We start from the raw sequence: 14,056 nt of genomic DNA, 5'->3' as shown, positions 1-14,056 counted from the left end.
GAGTGAGGCTCAGCACTGGTGTCAGGTTCTGCTTGGAGCCCTGGGAGTCAGCCCGTCTCCCAGGTGGAGAAGCCGATGTTCGCACAGCGTGACCTGAAGTGTGACAGACACACTTTGGAACCCAAAGTCTGACAGACAGCCTCTGAGCCCAGCCCTCATTTCCTTTGCAGACAAGCACAAGACAAAACTGAAGGGGGTGATCTACAGTGTGTCAGTAAAGTCATGGTGCACTTTTGACCAGTCACAGGAAAGCAACAAAAGACGATAGAAATGTGAAATCTGCACCAAATAAAAGGAAAACCCTCCCAGTTTCTGTAGGATGATGTGGCAGCATGTGCGCATGCGCAGATGATGACGTAACACCGTGTATACAGCAGAGCAGGCCATGGCCATGCCAGTAGAGATGTGGACGGTACAGAGGAAAGTTCAGTGTGTTCTGTGGCTCGCTAAATTCAAATCCGTGACCAAAGTGCAACGTGAATATGGTGCGTTTATAACGAAGCGCCACCACATAGGAATAACATTACTCGGTGGGATAAGCAGTTGAAGGAAACCGGCATTTGGTGGAGAAACCCCGTTCTGGTAGGCCATCAGTCAGTGATGAGTCTGTAGAGGCTCTACGGGATAGCTACCTAAGGAGCCCTAAAAAATCTGTGCGTGAGCCCACATCAAACCGCACTGAATAGGTATGAAACTGGGAGAGTTTTTCCTTTTATTTGGTGCAGATTTCACATTTCTATCATCTTTTGTTGCTTTCCTGTGACCGGTCAAAAGTGCACCATGACTTTATGGACACACTGTATTTCCAGGCCATCGAGGAGGTGTACTATGACCACCTGCGCAGCGCAGCCAAGGTGAGGGGCAGAGGGACGGCGAGGGGAAGGGAGAGCTCTGGGGCCAAGGCGTCCAGCCTGCCCTCTGCAGTGTCGGACCCTTCCCCTGCTCCCTGTGACCTTTATCTTCTTCTCTCCTTCTCCCCTTCCCAGAAGAGGTTTCTCAGCTTCACTCTGGTGCCTGAGGTACCCTCCCTATGTGCAGTAACTGGTACTAGCGCCCACTAACGCCTCCATAGCCCACTTACTCTAACCCCTTCTCTCCCCTGCTCCCCTCCTTTCCCCGGGCCTGAGGGGGTCACTGAGGTAGGTTGCAGAGAGCAGGATGGCCTGTGAGCTTGAGTTTGGCTTACTTGCCTCCCCCTCCTAAGATGACAGTGGGCTGTCTCCATGGGGGGGGGGGGGGACAGAAGGGCTGGCTGAAAGCGGAACAGGGGGCTTGCAACTAGATTTGGTAGAGAGGATGGATAAACAGGACAGTTTGAGGCGGTCGTCTGCCTCAGTGCAGTGCAGTCACCCTCCCTCCTGCCAGGCCTCAGATGCCCACCCTCCCTGCCCTCTGCTTCTCTGGGGTCCTGTAACGTTTTCTACCTGCTCCTCTTTGGCAGAGAGGGGAACTCTGGTCCTCACTGGAACAGCCCTTTGAGTCTGATTTCTTCTGACATTCTTTTGTGCCCGGGGTGCCAGTGAACAGTGCCCCGCCTGGCAGAGCATGACCTGGCAGAATATGGACCAGGGCTGCTGTGTGTGAGGAGCGGACCATCTCTGCCCGGGGCCCACTTGACTGGTAGAGACTAGGTTTCAGCCTATTTTAGGACTCTGCCCGGAGCTCCAGGTCGCCTTGGCAACAGGGCTGGGAAAGGGCAGACAGGAGGCAGGTTAGGAGAACGCTAATGGGCATCAGGGTGGGGGCCCCGCCTCAGACTCTCCTCCTTTCCTCCGCAGAGTCCGAACCCAGCCCTCACGTTCTGTGTGAAGACCCATGACCGGCTCTACTACATGGTGGCCCCATCTGCAGAGGCCATGCGCATCTGGATGGATGTCATTGTCACTGGGGCTGAGGGCTACACTCAGTTCATGAACTGACTGTCCTGGGCCTCCTGGATGCTCAGGCTGTCCCAGGACCCATGCCTGACCACCTGCTGCTCCACTTGTCCCTGGAGAGTCACACCCTGGGCCGCAGGCCTCACTGGGACCCCTCCAGAGGCCCTCAGAGGGTAGAGTGTACAGGAAGACTTTGTAATGTTGTGTGAGGAGCTCATTCTGGACGGTTCTGAGCTTGGGCCTCTAAGACCCGGCCAGGAGATCAAGGGTGGGGAGGGGGCCCTGCAGCCTCCTGGGAACCCAAACTTGCAATAAGCCTTCAGGGTCCTGCCCCCTAGCCTGCGGTCTTTTTTGTAAAGGACAGTTATGGTACCAGAATCTGCCAAAGACCCCCTCTTGCCTCAGCCCCCCGCAGTGCAGGGGCCTTGGGGGGCTGAGCAGAGCCCCCTCCTGGTGGGGAAGCAGCTCAGGCAGTGTCCTTCTCAAACCCTGCTCTTACCCCATTGTTTCCCTGCGTATATATTTTTCATTACTTTGCTCAAGGGCCAGAGTCCCCTGGTGTTATCCTTGAGATATCAGCCCCATCCCTTTTTTGCAGATCCATCACCATGGTCACCATAGTAACTGCTTCACTGCTATGGTTACATACTAATTGCCATGGCTCCGTGGCTCGGCGCACTGCTTAAGCCGTGGGCCTGTCTCAAGGTGCGTGCCATCATCTCTCCAGCCCAGGCCCTGGGCATCTCATGCTTGGGGGACGGGATAGTACACCTCCCCACCCCCAGCCCGTGTCTCCAGGCCCTGCTGCACAGCCAGCTGGCACCCGGGCCAGCCCTCCTCTTCCACTGTGCCTTGCTGAGAGCCAGCGAGATGAAGCCGGGTATCTAGACCCACAGCAGGAGCAATGTGGGGGATTGAGAAAGCTAGAAGGACCTTCCTCTGGGCTCTGCAGACTGCTGAGGGTCTGACAGGGGCGAAGGGCCGCTTCCTGTGAGCCTGCGCAGGAGAGGTACGGCGGGGCCCGGGGCCCCGGGAGGCCAGCTGCCCTCGCTCACCCTCCCAGGGTGATGGAATGCAGAGCAGGGGTGAGGCGGCAGCAGTCTGGCCTCAGTCCTTGCGCCTTAACACTATGCCAGCCTCCCTGCCCCTTTCCAGCACTGGGCCGTGGTTCTGGGTCCAGGCTGGTGATTTTCAGTATTTGTAAGCATCTCCGCAGAACAATAAAGCATTTGGATATGTTTCTGAGAGGCCAGGCTGTGTGGAGTAGGAGGGTTAGGTCTTTCCCACAGAGTAGTATTTCTGCCTTATTAAATGTTCCAGGAGGGACCCAGGGCCCAACCTATGACCTCCAGGTTCCAACCCTGCCCCCTTCCACTATGACCAGAGACTGGCGGGTGGTGCAGGGAGGCATGGGGTCTCCAGGGACGGAGAATGAAGAGGCAAAGGAAGGTAGGAACTCATGCACAGGTTTAATGAGGCTGGAGCTGGAGCCACAGAAGGACCTGAAGGCAGATGGGCAGTGAGGCCCATCAGTGTGGCAGGGCGCTAAGCAGAAGGGCAGCTGTGAGGCAGTGGGGCAGCAGGACAGCTGTCTGGGCCCCTGAGCTCAGCCTGTCACCATAGCAGTCCAGGAGCATCAGGGCCACTCCATTGGTCCAGCCAAACCCCTCCTGGAAAGAGGAGTGGCCAATGGGGCAAGACCTCTGGGGAAGGTTCCCAAGTCCTTGTAGGCATATGTGGGAGCTCTCTACCCAGAGGCTCTGGCCCTGCCCAGCCCCACATTACTCCAGTCAGCTCCTCCCTAAGCACCCAGTACAATGGGAGGAAACAGGCCTAGAGAGGAAGGACATGGCCAGCTGTGGAGACAACAGAGCCCCATAATTTCCTGTAGGATGTTGGCCCACTCACCTGAACTTCATACTCTCCTCCACCACCCGGCTGTCCACCGTTGTTGATGTCATACTGGGAACAAGAGGACAAGCTCTGATGTCAGCACATTCCCCAGTCCCCAGACCCAGCCCCCTAGGAGGAGCAGGAAACGGGAGCTCCTTTGGAGTTTTCTTTTTTTTTGTATTTTTCTGAAGTTGGAAAGGGGGGGCAGTCAGACAGACTCGCGCATGTGCTTTGACCAGGATCCACCCGGCATGCCCACCAGGTGGCAATGCTCTGCCCATCTGGGACGTTGCAACTTTGCAAATGGAGCCATTCTAGTGCCTGAGGTGGAAGCCATGGAGCCGTCCTCAGCTCCCAGGCCAACTTTGCTCTAATGGATCCTTGGCTGCAGGAGAGGAAGAGAGAGACAGAGAAAAAGGAGACGGGGAAGGGTGGAGAAGCGGATGGGCGCTTCTGTATGCCCTGGCCAGAAATCAAACCCAGGACTTCCACATGCCTGGCCGGTGCGCTACCGCTGAAGTGCTGGCCAGGGCAATGGGAGCTGCTCTAGTCTGTGGCTCTTAGCCCTGCAGTGATCAAGAACAGCCACTGAGTGCTGCCACTGTCCCTGTGCCTGGGGAGGAGGACGGGTGAGACTGGGCTCAGGGCCAGCTCACCTTCTCGTACATGGCTGACTTTCTGGAGTAGACGTCAAAGTTGGTTCGGATCCAATTCTGTGCCAGCTGGAACACCACTTTCTGGGTCCTGGGTGAAGGAGACTTGGCCAGACCTAGACCCAAGACAAGACCCTTAATGTCCAGAGCCGGCATCCCTGGCGGACCAGAGGCCTGAGCCTAACTCGTCTCAAGGAGGGATAGAGGCCCAGGCCCTACCACCTCCTTCCAGGAACCACTGTGAACCTGCTCTAATCCAGGCTGAGTCTGGAGAGAAGAGGGCTGATTCCCCTGACAGGTGATGTGACGATAATGTTCGTTGAGTAAGGGGCTGAGAGGGCAGAGGAGTCAGAGTGAGGCAGTCATGGCCTTTGTTCACACCTCCCCAGCACCAGGGAGACAACCCTCTACATCTGCAGGGATAAGGTCCTGGGATAGGCTCCAAACCTGCCGCATACCTCTGATGACCAGGTCCTGTAGGGGGGCCCAGGCATTGGGGAAGTCCCACTGCTGGCCCGTGTTCCTGAGAGAGGTTGGGATTCCATGTTGGTAGGTCAGGATCTGGTTGTCCTGGAATGTTCCAGACATTACTCTGACTGTGGGTGGGGGCTGGGAGTGAGCCAGGCTGGGCCCTTCTAAAGCCAGATGTCCCTTTCCTGGGCCTCTCTTCTTGGCTCACTGCTGCCCCCTGGTGGCTGCAGCGGAACCCTCAGGCGAAGACACAGGCCAGAGTGGCTGCCACTTGCCAGAGGTCTCTGCTCAGAGTCAGGGGGGTGGCAAGAGGTGCTGCCTGCCCCAGTTACCAGAGGGCCCCGCTGCCCCTCACCTCCAGGTATTTCAGAACCTTGTCCACGACAGCTGGGTCGGAGAAGCAGCCAGCCCAGAGAGGAGTGAGGTTGGATGGGTAAAACTCTTGGTTCTTCTTTCCGTTTTCAAGGTCGTAGTCAAACCAGGCACCTTTCTCCTCATCCCACAGAATGGCCTTCATGGCGGCCAAGCGCTGTTCCCGCAAGTTTCTGTACTTTGTGGCTTGAGCGTCATTCCCTGGGTGACACTGCCTTTAGGCTGAGCAATCAGGACTCTGGCCCTTGGGCCACGTGAACTTCCAGAGGTCTACTGCTTTGGCCTCCTCCTGTTGTTATGCTCTCGGCCTAAGGGGACATGCCCACCTGGAGCCCACCACATTCCAGGCCTCCAGGACCCAGAACTCCCTGAGCAAATGGCCTTGGTGGCTCCCAGGAGCTGCCCTGACCTGTTCCCTGGGCTCTCCCATGGGGGCTCTGGCTGCATGGATTCCCTAGCTCTGAGGGCTCCGAGGGCTGCTGTTTTGGGAGTAAAGATGAAGGGAGTTGGGATGTGTGGATGAGGGTGACCTTTCCTAGGCCCCAGGAGGCCTCCCAGTAAGCAAAGGAGGGGAGTGAAGATGAGGGTGGGCGCCATGGTACTGCAGCCTGCTCCACCAGGGTCGGTGTGGAGCTGGCTGAGAAGCTGGAGGCCCTTTACCCACGGTCTTATTCCGGCTCTGTTGCCAAGGCTGCGGCAGGGACCGAAGCTGTACCCCCACACCCCTTCTCTCTACTGCTGGCCTGCTCATATAGTCATTCTCTGGGGTGGTTATTGCAGTAACAGGGTTTCCAACTTTAGCCTCTATAGAAGCACTCTATAGTTATTAAATTTTATAAAGAATTTCTGAGGCCCTGGCCGGTTGGCTCAGCGGTAGAGCATCGGCCTGGCGTGCGGGGGACCTGGGTTTGATTCCCGGCCAGGGCACACAGGAGAAGCACCCATTTGCTTCTCCACCGCCCCCCCCCCTCCTTCCTCTCTGTCTCTCTCTTCCCTCCCGCAGCCAAAGCTCCATTGGAGCAAAGATGGCCTGGGCGCTGGGGATGGCTCCTTGGCCTCTGCCCCAGGCGCTAGAGTGGCTCTGGTCGCGGCAGAGCGACGCCCCGGATGGGCAGAGCATCGCCCCCTGGTGGGCAGAGCGTCGCCCCTGGTGGGCGTGCTGGGTGTATCCCGGTCGGGCGCATGTGGGAGTCTGTCTGACTGTCTCTCCTGTTTCCAGTTTCAGAAAAGCAAAAAAAAAAAAACAAAAAAAAAACTCACGAATTTCTGAGAGGAGAGAGAAAGGGAAACATCTACTTCTAACTCTTCAACTCCTCTCTGAGGTCCTCCCAGCCTCCCCCCAGGCAAACCCAGCCTGTCCTGCTACCTCCACACTGCCCAATCCTACTCTAACACCACTGGGTAAAGGTGCTCTCTCCTGTGGACTCTCTTCCCTTAGCCCCTCAGACCACACCTCTCTCTACTCAGGAATGATCATTGCTCCTGCTGATTGTGGCCCAGCCCTGTGACCAAAACAGTACTTGTTGGCATTTTCTCTCCTTGGTCCGAGGCTCAGAGAGGGCAGTGATTTGCCCAAGGCTGCACAGCACCTGTCCTCCCACCCAGCCCCAGGGCCCTGGCCCCCACAGGCAGAGTGGTGCTCCAGGCTCCTTTGCTGCTGCAGGCAGCTCCCTCAGCCAGCCCCCACAGGAACCCGCCCCCGTTCCACTGCCCCCTCAGAGCCCCTTTCCCACTAAACCACACTCACTCGTGCAGAAGGAGCTGAGAAAATCCCTGAGTGGACACACAGCAAACCCCACCTGGTCCCGTCTTGCTCTCCCTTGGCTGCCTTCACCCACATCTGCCTCTCTGGGAGAGCGTCCTGGGCCAGAGACGGGGGCCCTGAGTCTCTGGGCCTGGCTTGGTGGTGGTGGTCACAGAGATTCAGGGGGTCAGGGGGACTGGGTCCTGGTAGTGGCCACTGCTTGGTGAGCACCTGCTGGTGCCAGGCTGAGTGGCGGGGCTCCTACACCATTGAGCACAGCCAGGACGGACTCCAGAGGCCCGCATGTGGGAGGCAGCGTCCCGGGCTCCCAGTGGCCAGTCCTTGAGTGAGCTGCCAGGGCCAGCGGCAGCAGAGCAGAGCCCAAGCCTGGGCTGCCTGGCTCCAAAGCCTGCAGCTGGCAGGCCCTCCTCCACCCCAGCCCCTTCCAGCCTCCAGGCTGTGGGAAAGCAGTGTGCAGTCTGGGCTCCCTGTGCCTTTTCTCCTGGCTCCAGGTGAAGCCAGAGGTCCTCCAGCACCCCGACCAGTTCTCTCTGATCTACTCACAACACCCCTTCATTGTGCCTGGCGGGTGCTTTCTCGAGTTCTACTACTGGTGAGCAGCCAGGAGCTACAGGAGTGGGGGTGGTAGGGAGCCCAGAGTCAGTGGGGCGGCCTGAGCAGGGGGCCCGGGGATGCTGGCAAGAGGGCGGGTGGGGGGTGCCTGATTGGGATGCCTGAGCTGTGTCCTCCCCCAGGGACTCCTACTGGGTGATGGAGGGTCTGCTCCTCTCTGAGATGGCCCAGACGGTGAAGGGCATGCTGCAGAACTTCCTGGACCTGGTGCAAACGTAAGAGGGGGCCCAGCACCCCACAGCCCAGAGGCAGTGACGCAGGGGCCACGGGCCTGGAGCTGGATTTGCCTGGCTCTAGGGGCGGGTGGGGGAGGGGCAGAGGCATGTCAGCGGACCCCCTTCTTGGCAGCTATGGTCATGTTCCTAACGGGGCCCGCGTGTACTACCTGCAGCGCAGCCAGCCCCCACTCCTGACCCTCATGATGGACCGCTACGTGACTCACACCAATGACACTGCCTTCCTACGGTGGGCACCCCACCCGTGCTGCCCTGCAGGGTCCCCACACCTGAGACTTCACAGGGTGGGAACGGGGAGGTGTGCCTTGGTTGAGGTGGGGGCCGGCTCTACCCCAGGGACAACATTGGGACCCTAGCCTTGGAATTGGCCTTCTGGACTGAGAACAAGAACATCTCTGTGAGCTTGTGGGGAAAGAGCTATGTGCTGAATCGCTACTATGTCCCTTACGGGGGACCCAGGTAGGAACCGGGGGGAAAGCTGCTCAATCTCCCGTCTAGTTATCTTGTTCAAGTGTAACCAGGCCTCGGGGCACGAGGGCAAGTGACTTAACGCCGCCTGTCCTACAGTGAGGCTTGGGATGAGGACTGTGTCCTTAGGAAGGAGCCCTGACTTGCACTCTGACGGGGTCTGGCCTGTACTCCTTCCCCACCCCCATGCCGTTGGTCCTGGCCGTGTCAAGACTCCATGAAGTCTGAAGTGACTGCCCACTCCATGAAGTCTGAAGTGGTGACTGCTCACCCTGTGTGAGCTGGTGGTGAGTTGGGCCTTGTGTTGTATCCTCACTCTCCCAGATGTCCAAGGCCTCCTCTGGGCTATCCCTGGGGTCGGGGAGAACCCAAAGGACAAAGGGAGTTGGCCGGTCACCCCTATGACTGGGGACTAAGGCCTACAAGGAGGAGACCAGGAGAACTCTGTCCTGATATGGGGGGACAGAGACCACTCTGGGGTTTTTTTCCTCAACTTGGCCACCAACCTGGGCACCACAGCACTGCCCCCACCTCCCAGGGTGCCCCTTGGCCAGGGCCTAGAGCTAGAAAAGGTTGCCTCAAGTCCCCCCCTCCTCTCCTCTGCCTAAACCACATCCACCTGTGGATCAAAAACACCTTTTCTTAACCCTGTGTGGCCTGAACGATGCGCTGGCTGAGGCTCAGTCACGAGGACAGCCTGCACACAGAGTGGGGACTCAGAGCGCTGGCTCTGAGAGGTTGCACGTTTTTGCATTTCTGCACAGGGCAGCAGTTTTTGCAGAAAGGCTTTAGAAGATATATCTGGGCCAGGCACCAGCCTGCTGCTGTTGTCTGTGGTTGCCTCTGCCCACCCTGGCTGCCCAACCTCTTGTTCTCACCTCAACCACTGTGACTTCCTCTCCCTGTGGGAACGGGTGCCAGGTCAGGGGCTCCCACCACACCCGGACTATTAGGCATCTCTTTGGTAGGCCAAGAGTTCCAGTACCAGGCCACAGTCCAGTACCAGGAAAATTCAGATGCTCTCTGTGACCTTTCAAGTCACACACTTTCTCCTGCACAGGCCCCATAGTCAATGAGATAAGCAATATTTGTAAAACTCCCTGAAAGACATTTTTAAAAAGCTGGGTTCCAGGAGCGTCCATGGTGGGGCCCAGGGTGAGCTGGAAGCACATCCCGTGTAAAGACGATCTCTGTGACAGAGAGCAGTTGATGTAAGGTAACGTGGGTTCCTTAGTTGGTAGATCTTTCAATTTTTCAAAGTAAAGTGTACACACATATTTTTACCTGAAATATCCCACTTTTGAAGTGTCACAGTGCCCCACTTCTGACTGTAGATCTGGGAGCGGTTTCTGTGCGTGTGTGGAGTGCCGAGGCGGAGACCTGGCCCCAAGTGCTGGGGCCCCACCTGTGCATGAAGCTGCAGCCTCCTGGGAGGCTGACTCTCAATTATCTGGTGCCCTTTGCATTGCAATACTCCATACATAGTGAGATCCTTATCATGTAGAAATCTTTTACAAATCCCAAAGTGAAAGAACCACAGTCACACTTGGAAGATGTCTATAGAATTACCATGGATGATTGATAAACACAGTGTTCATTTATTTCTCTCTGGATCTGGGTCAGGCCTCAGCCCACGAGGATGTAGCCCAGTTGCCCCCCCCCTGGGGGGGGGAGTCAGTTCCCCAACCTTCTTGGATGTCTCCTCCCGAGTGTCAGCACTTAGCTACTTAGCTTGTCTGCCTAGACTTTCTTAACGTGTATAAGCAGATGCGTCATCAGTGGGGGGAAAAAACGACACTTTGAAATATTTATTCAGCTTTAATTTTGCATAAAGCTGCAGGCTGTGGTAGGGAAGGACTGAGAAGGGGACCCCAAGAGAGAGCTTAGTCTTTTCTCAGTTTCAGTAATTCAGCTCTGGGCCCCAAAATATGCCCTCACTTAGCAAAAAGCTTGCAACTTCCTAGCTCTACCATCCTTGGAGGTAGCAGGTAGTGGTGTGGTTCTCATTGCTCTACCCCAAAGTATTTCCTTGAGGAAGAATTACTGATTTTCTTCTCAGTGTAGCATTGTGACCAGCATTTTAACAATGTTGATTTCCCAGGCTCCCCTGTGGTAAGAGGTGGCTGGAGACCCAGTTTTGACAAATGAGACGTAAGTGAAAATCCTTAGAACATGCTCCTGGAAAAGCTCCTTACAAGGGAAAGGACTCGGACCTGCCCCTCCCCGGAGCTCCCCACGCCCAGCCATGGTGAACCCCACCATGTTCTTTGATGACATCGCGGGCCACATCTCGTTCAAGCTGTTTGCAGACGAAGTTCCAAAGACAGCAGAAAACTTTTGTGCTCTGAGCACTGGGGAGAAAGGATTTGGTTATAAAGTTTCCTGCTTTTGCAGAATTATTCCGGGATTTATGTGCCAGGGTGGTGACTTCACAGGCCTCTATGGTACAAGCGGCAACTCCACTTATGAGGAGAAATTTGATGATGAGAATTTCATCCTGAAGCTTACAGGTCCTGGTATCTTGTCCATGGCAAATGCTGGACCGAACACCCATGGCTCCCAGGTTTTTCTCTGCACTGCCAAGACCGAGTGGTTGGATGGCAAGCATGTGGTCTTCGGCCAGGTGAAGGACGGCAGGGATAGTGTAACAGCCACGGAGAGCTTTGGGTCCAGGGACAGCACGACCAGCAAGAAGATCAACACTGCTGACTGTGGACAGCTTGAATAAATTTCACTTGTGTTTTATCTTAATCTCCAGGCCATTCCTTCTGTAGCTCAGGGGAGCACCTCTTCATCCCCGTCTGCCTGGAATGTTCTCTATCTCCGTGCTCTCACCACAGTCTGTTGGCTTCCATATTTTTCTTACTCCTTCCAAGTCTAGCTGGATTGCAGAGTTGTTTATGATTACAAAATAAAAACTGAACAACGATGAAAAAAAGGGAAAGACTCAGCTGGCTTTGCACTTTGTCCCCCGCCCTTGGCCTTCCTCACTCCTTCCTGCCTCGAGCACAAGTGAAGTGCTTGGAGCTGCAGAGGCCACCTTGCAACCGTGAGGCGACAAACTTGAGGCTAAAGATCACAGGCTTCAGATAGCGGAGGATGGAGGGAGACTGTCCTTCACGGCGCCTTCGAGCCACAACAGCTCTGGGCTCTCACTCTATGAGAAAACAAACCCCTGAGCTATTGTTTTTCAGATTTCTGTCACTTTTGACTGAAATTCCCTAACAGGTCCTTCTTCTGAGGCCTTCTAGCCAGTACATTTTTCTTTATTCCCATTACATGCCCAGCAACGTTCCATTGTCTCAATAATATTGTGGTGCTCCTGCCTGCCTGGCCTAACCTCCATCCAGCTCTAGGTGTAAGAGGAAGACTATCTGTCTGTCTGTCTATCTATGTATCTATCTATATCTCTATCTGCCTACCTACCTTCCTATCTATCAATCATCATTTATTGCCATATATCCACATAATTGGGGACACTAAACAGGTGCACTAACCACTTTCCTCACAACCTTGCCACATGGAAACCAACTCCAGACCCCGGACTTCTCTCAGGGGTGGTGCAAATGGCTTCCGAGCTCTCCTCAGACAGCGAGGCCAGCATGGCACGTGACCACTGGCTGGAAAGAAACATCCCAGCTTCTGGGGTGCCGGTGAGGTTCTAGTTCATGACCTGACTACAGGCTCGACAATGATCGTTAAACTGCTACACTGTCCTGTGTTGTGTTACAGTTCATACTAAAAATCACTTCAAATAAAAAAAAAAACAACAAAAAAGGAGTCCATTAGCCTGCTTGGATTGGAGGGGCTCCAAGGTCTCTGACTGCTGTAGGGACAACTGTGGAGGTCACAGCCTGAAGAGCCAGCACCCGTGTGATGGACGCCCGTTTGCAGAGCAGGTGGGCAAGCTGGGCTCTGACTAATCTGTGGAACTCTAACCCGAAGCAGCGTGTTGCTCTCTCTCTCAGAATAGCTGCACACCTGCAGACATGAAGTTTCTGTTGTGGTGAGTAGTTAGACAAAAGGGCAGGTGAGGGACAAGCTGGTCGTTAACATGACAGCCCTTCACTGCTGTGAAGCTCCTGCTCCAGCCTCTTGCCTCCCACTCACTTTCCTCAGTCGGTGCTGCATGCAAATGCAGGAACTGGGGGCCCCGGGGCCCCTGTGCCGAGCCACGGTGCTGTGGGCCCAGACGCCTCACTCCGCTCACGTGGACCACCTGCCTTTGACCACAGAGGCCAAGGCTGCCTCTGACTGGGGTTTTGGACACTGCCTCGTTTGATCTCCATGAGTGCAGGCAGGTCATGTGAACTCTTTGAGCCTCAGTTTCCTCATTCGAGAAGTAGAGATGATAATATCCCTTCTAGAGGGTTGTTGTAAGAATGAGATGATATGTTTTAGGTATGCAGATAGTCAACCAATTTTTGTCAATGGGTGGAGGGGGCCCAGTTAACTGCATTCCAGATGGGTCAGGAGAGACGGCTTCTTCCACGCCACTGTGCAGACCCTGTATCACAGAGCTGACAAATGTTCCCAAGGGATCAACAGAAGGTATATGCAAGGTAGCATCAGGCCTACCTGGGAGCACCTCTTTGTCAGGGCTGCTTATTTGAGACCCTGTTCTCTGAACCTCGTATGAGACAAATCTGCAGCCTGAGGTGGGGTAGCCGGGGGCCGCCTGAGCATTACTTCCATGATAACTGAAGGTCAGGCAAGCAAAAGCCAGCCTGAAGGCAACAGAATAAGATTGTCCTGCGGTGTCATGCCACAGTCTGGATGGAGTCCTGAAGAGCCTCTTGCTTGGCTCAGCCATTTGCACAAGAGTGAAGATGGGCAAGAAGGACCATTCATGAGGACCGCTCAAAACAAGCCCGTCCAAAGGTGTTCAGCTCAGCACAGGGCATTAAAACTCTTGTCGGAAACATGGGGACCTCACTGTAGCAAACATGAGTGTCTCAGACTCGGGGGTGGGGAGGGCAATTCTCAACATTCTGCCCTGGGAAGGAGGGGCCTTTGGCAGGTGATGCCGTGCATGGACAGGTCACCTTCCTCACAACGTTGTCAGTGTGGAAATCAACATTAAACCCAGGACCTGATGGAGCAAATGCTCCCTGCAAGTCCCTCTCACACGGAGGCCTGCACGGTGTGAGTGCCCACAGGAAAGTAATGCTCCATATTTCCCATAGAGGGCAGCCTTTAGCACCTATCGTTTTGTTGGTGGCTAGGATTCTTCGAGCGGTTTCTCTGCCCCTCCACTGCTGTGGGTTCTTGCAAGAAGGATATGGTTTGGTCAGCCTGGAGAGGGTGGGCTTGGAAGGCTCTTCTGAAGCTGCAACTTCCAGGCTCTGCTCCAGACTTGGCAAATAAGTGACAGCTGCTCAAGTGACATGAAGGGGAAGGATCTCGTGCTTAGGGTCGAGCCCCATTGATCTGTGTAATACAGACAGGCCTACAGCATGGCCTCTCCTCACTAGGCATACAACATAGCTCATTCCTTCAGATTTTGAAAAACTCAAAACATATCAAAAAGTTTAGAGTGTAATGATAAGAAACATAAGTATGCCTATCACTGAATATGCAGTTTATTATTCCCATGCATGTCTTCATACTTTTACTGTACATATTTACAAATTATGTATAGTACTGCTTTGCGTGTCATTTTTTTTACTGTCATGAATATACATAACATAAATTTACAATTTTCACCAT

General features: G+C 55.0%; 2 protein-coding genes and 1 pseudogene across 2 annotated transcripts; 2 read left to right on the top strand and 1 right to left on the bottom strand.

Annotated features, from left to right (window-relative positions):
• Positions 1-3,338: 3,338 nt before the first annotated feature.
• Positions 3,339-5,927, bottom strand: LOC136388971 (trehalase-like). The gene is made up of 5 exons (XM_066360766.1): positions 5,250-5,927; positions 4,882-4,993; positions 4,427-4,539; positions 3,786-3,839; positions 3,339-3,547 (listed from the first exon to the last, which is right to left on the bottom strand). Exons 1-5 carry the CDS (start codon positions 5,409-5,411, stop codon positions 3,407-3,409), a joined length of 582 nt encoding a protein of 193 aa, XP_066216863.1. The 5' UTR covers positions 5,412-5,927; the 3' UTR covers positions 3,339-3,406.
• Positions 5,928-7,281: 1,354 nt separating this feature from the next.
• Positions 7,282-8,489, top strand: LOC136388099 (trehalase-like). Its single transcript, XM_066360111.1, has 5 exons — positions 7,282-7,623; positions 7,766-7,858; positions 7,992-8,108; positions 8,216-8,338; positions 8,447-8,489. Exons 2-5 carry the CDS (start codon positions 7,782-7,784, stop codon positions 8,487-8,489), a joined length of 360 nt encoding a protein of 119 aa, XP_066216208.1. The 5' UTR covers positions 7,282-7,623; positions 7,766-7,781.
• A 2,101-nt stretch (positions 8,490-10,590) lies between these two features.
• On the top strand, positions 10,591-11,075 carry LOC136388970 (peptidyl-prolyl cis-trans isomerase A pseudogene; annotated as a pseudogene).
• Positions 11,076-14,056: the final 2,981 nt, after the last annotated feature.

The sequence above is a fragment of the Saccopteryx leptura genome, chromosome 1 (assembly GCF_036850995.1).
Source record: "Saccopteryx leptura isolate mSacLep1 chromosome 1, mSacLep1_pri_phased_curated, whole genome shotgun sequence".
Lineage (NCBI taxonomy): Eukaryota > Metazoa > Chordata > Mammalia > Chiroptera > Emballonuridae > Saccopteryx > Saccopteryx leptura.
This window is presented reverse-complemented; position numbering and strand designations above follow the sequence as displayed.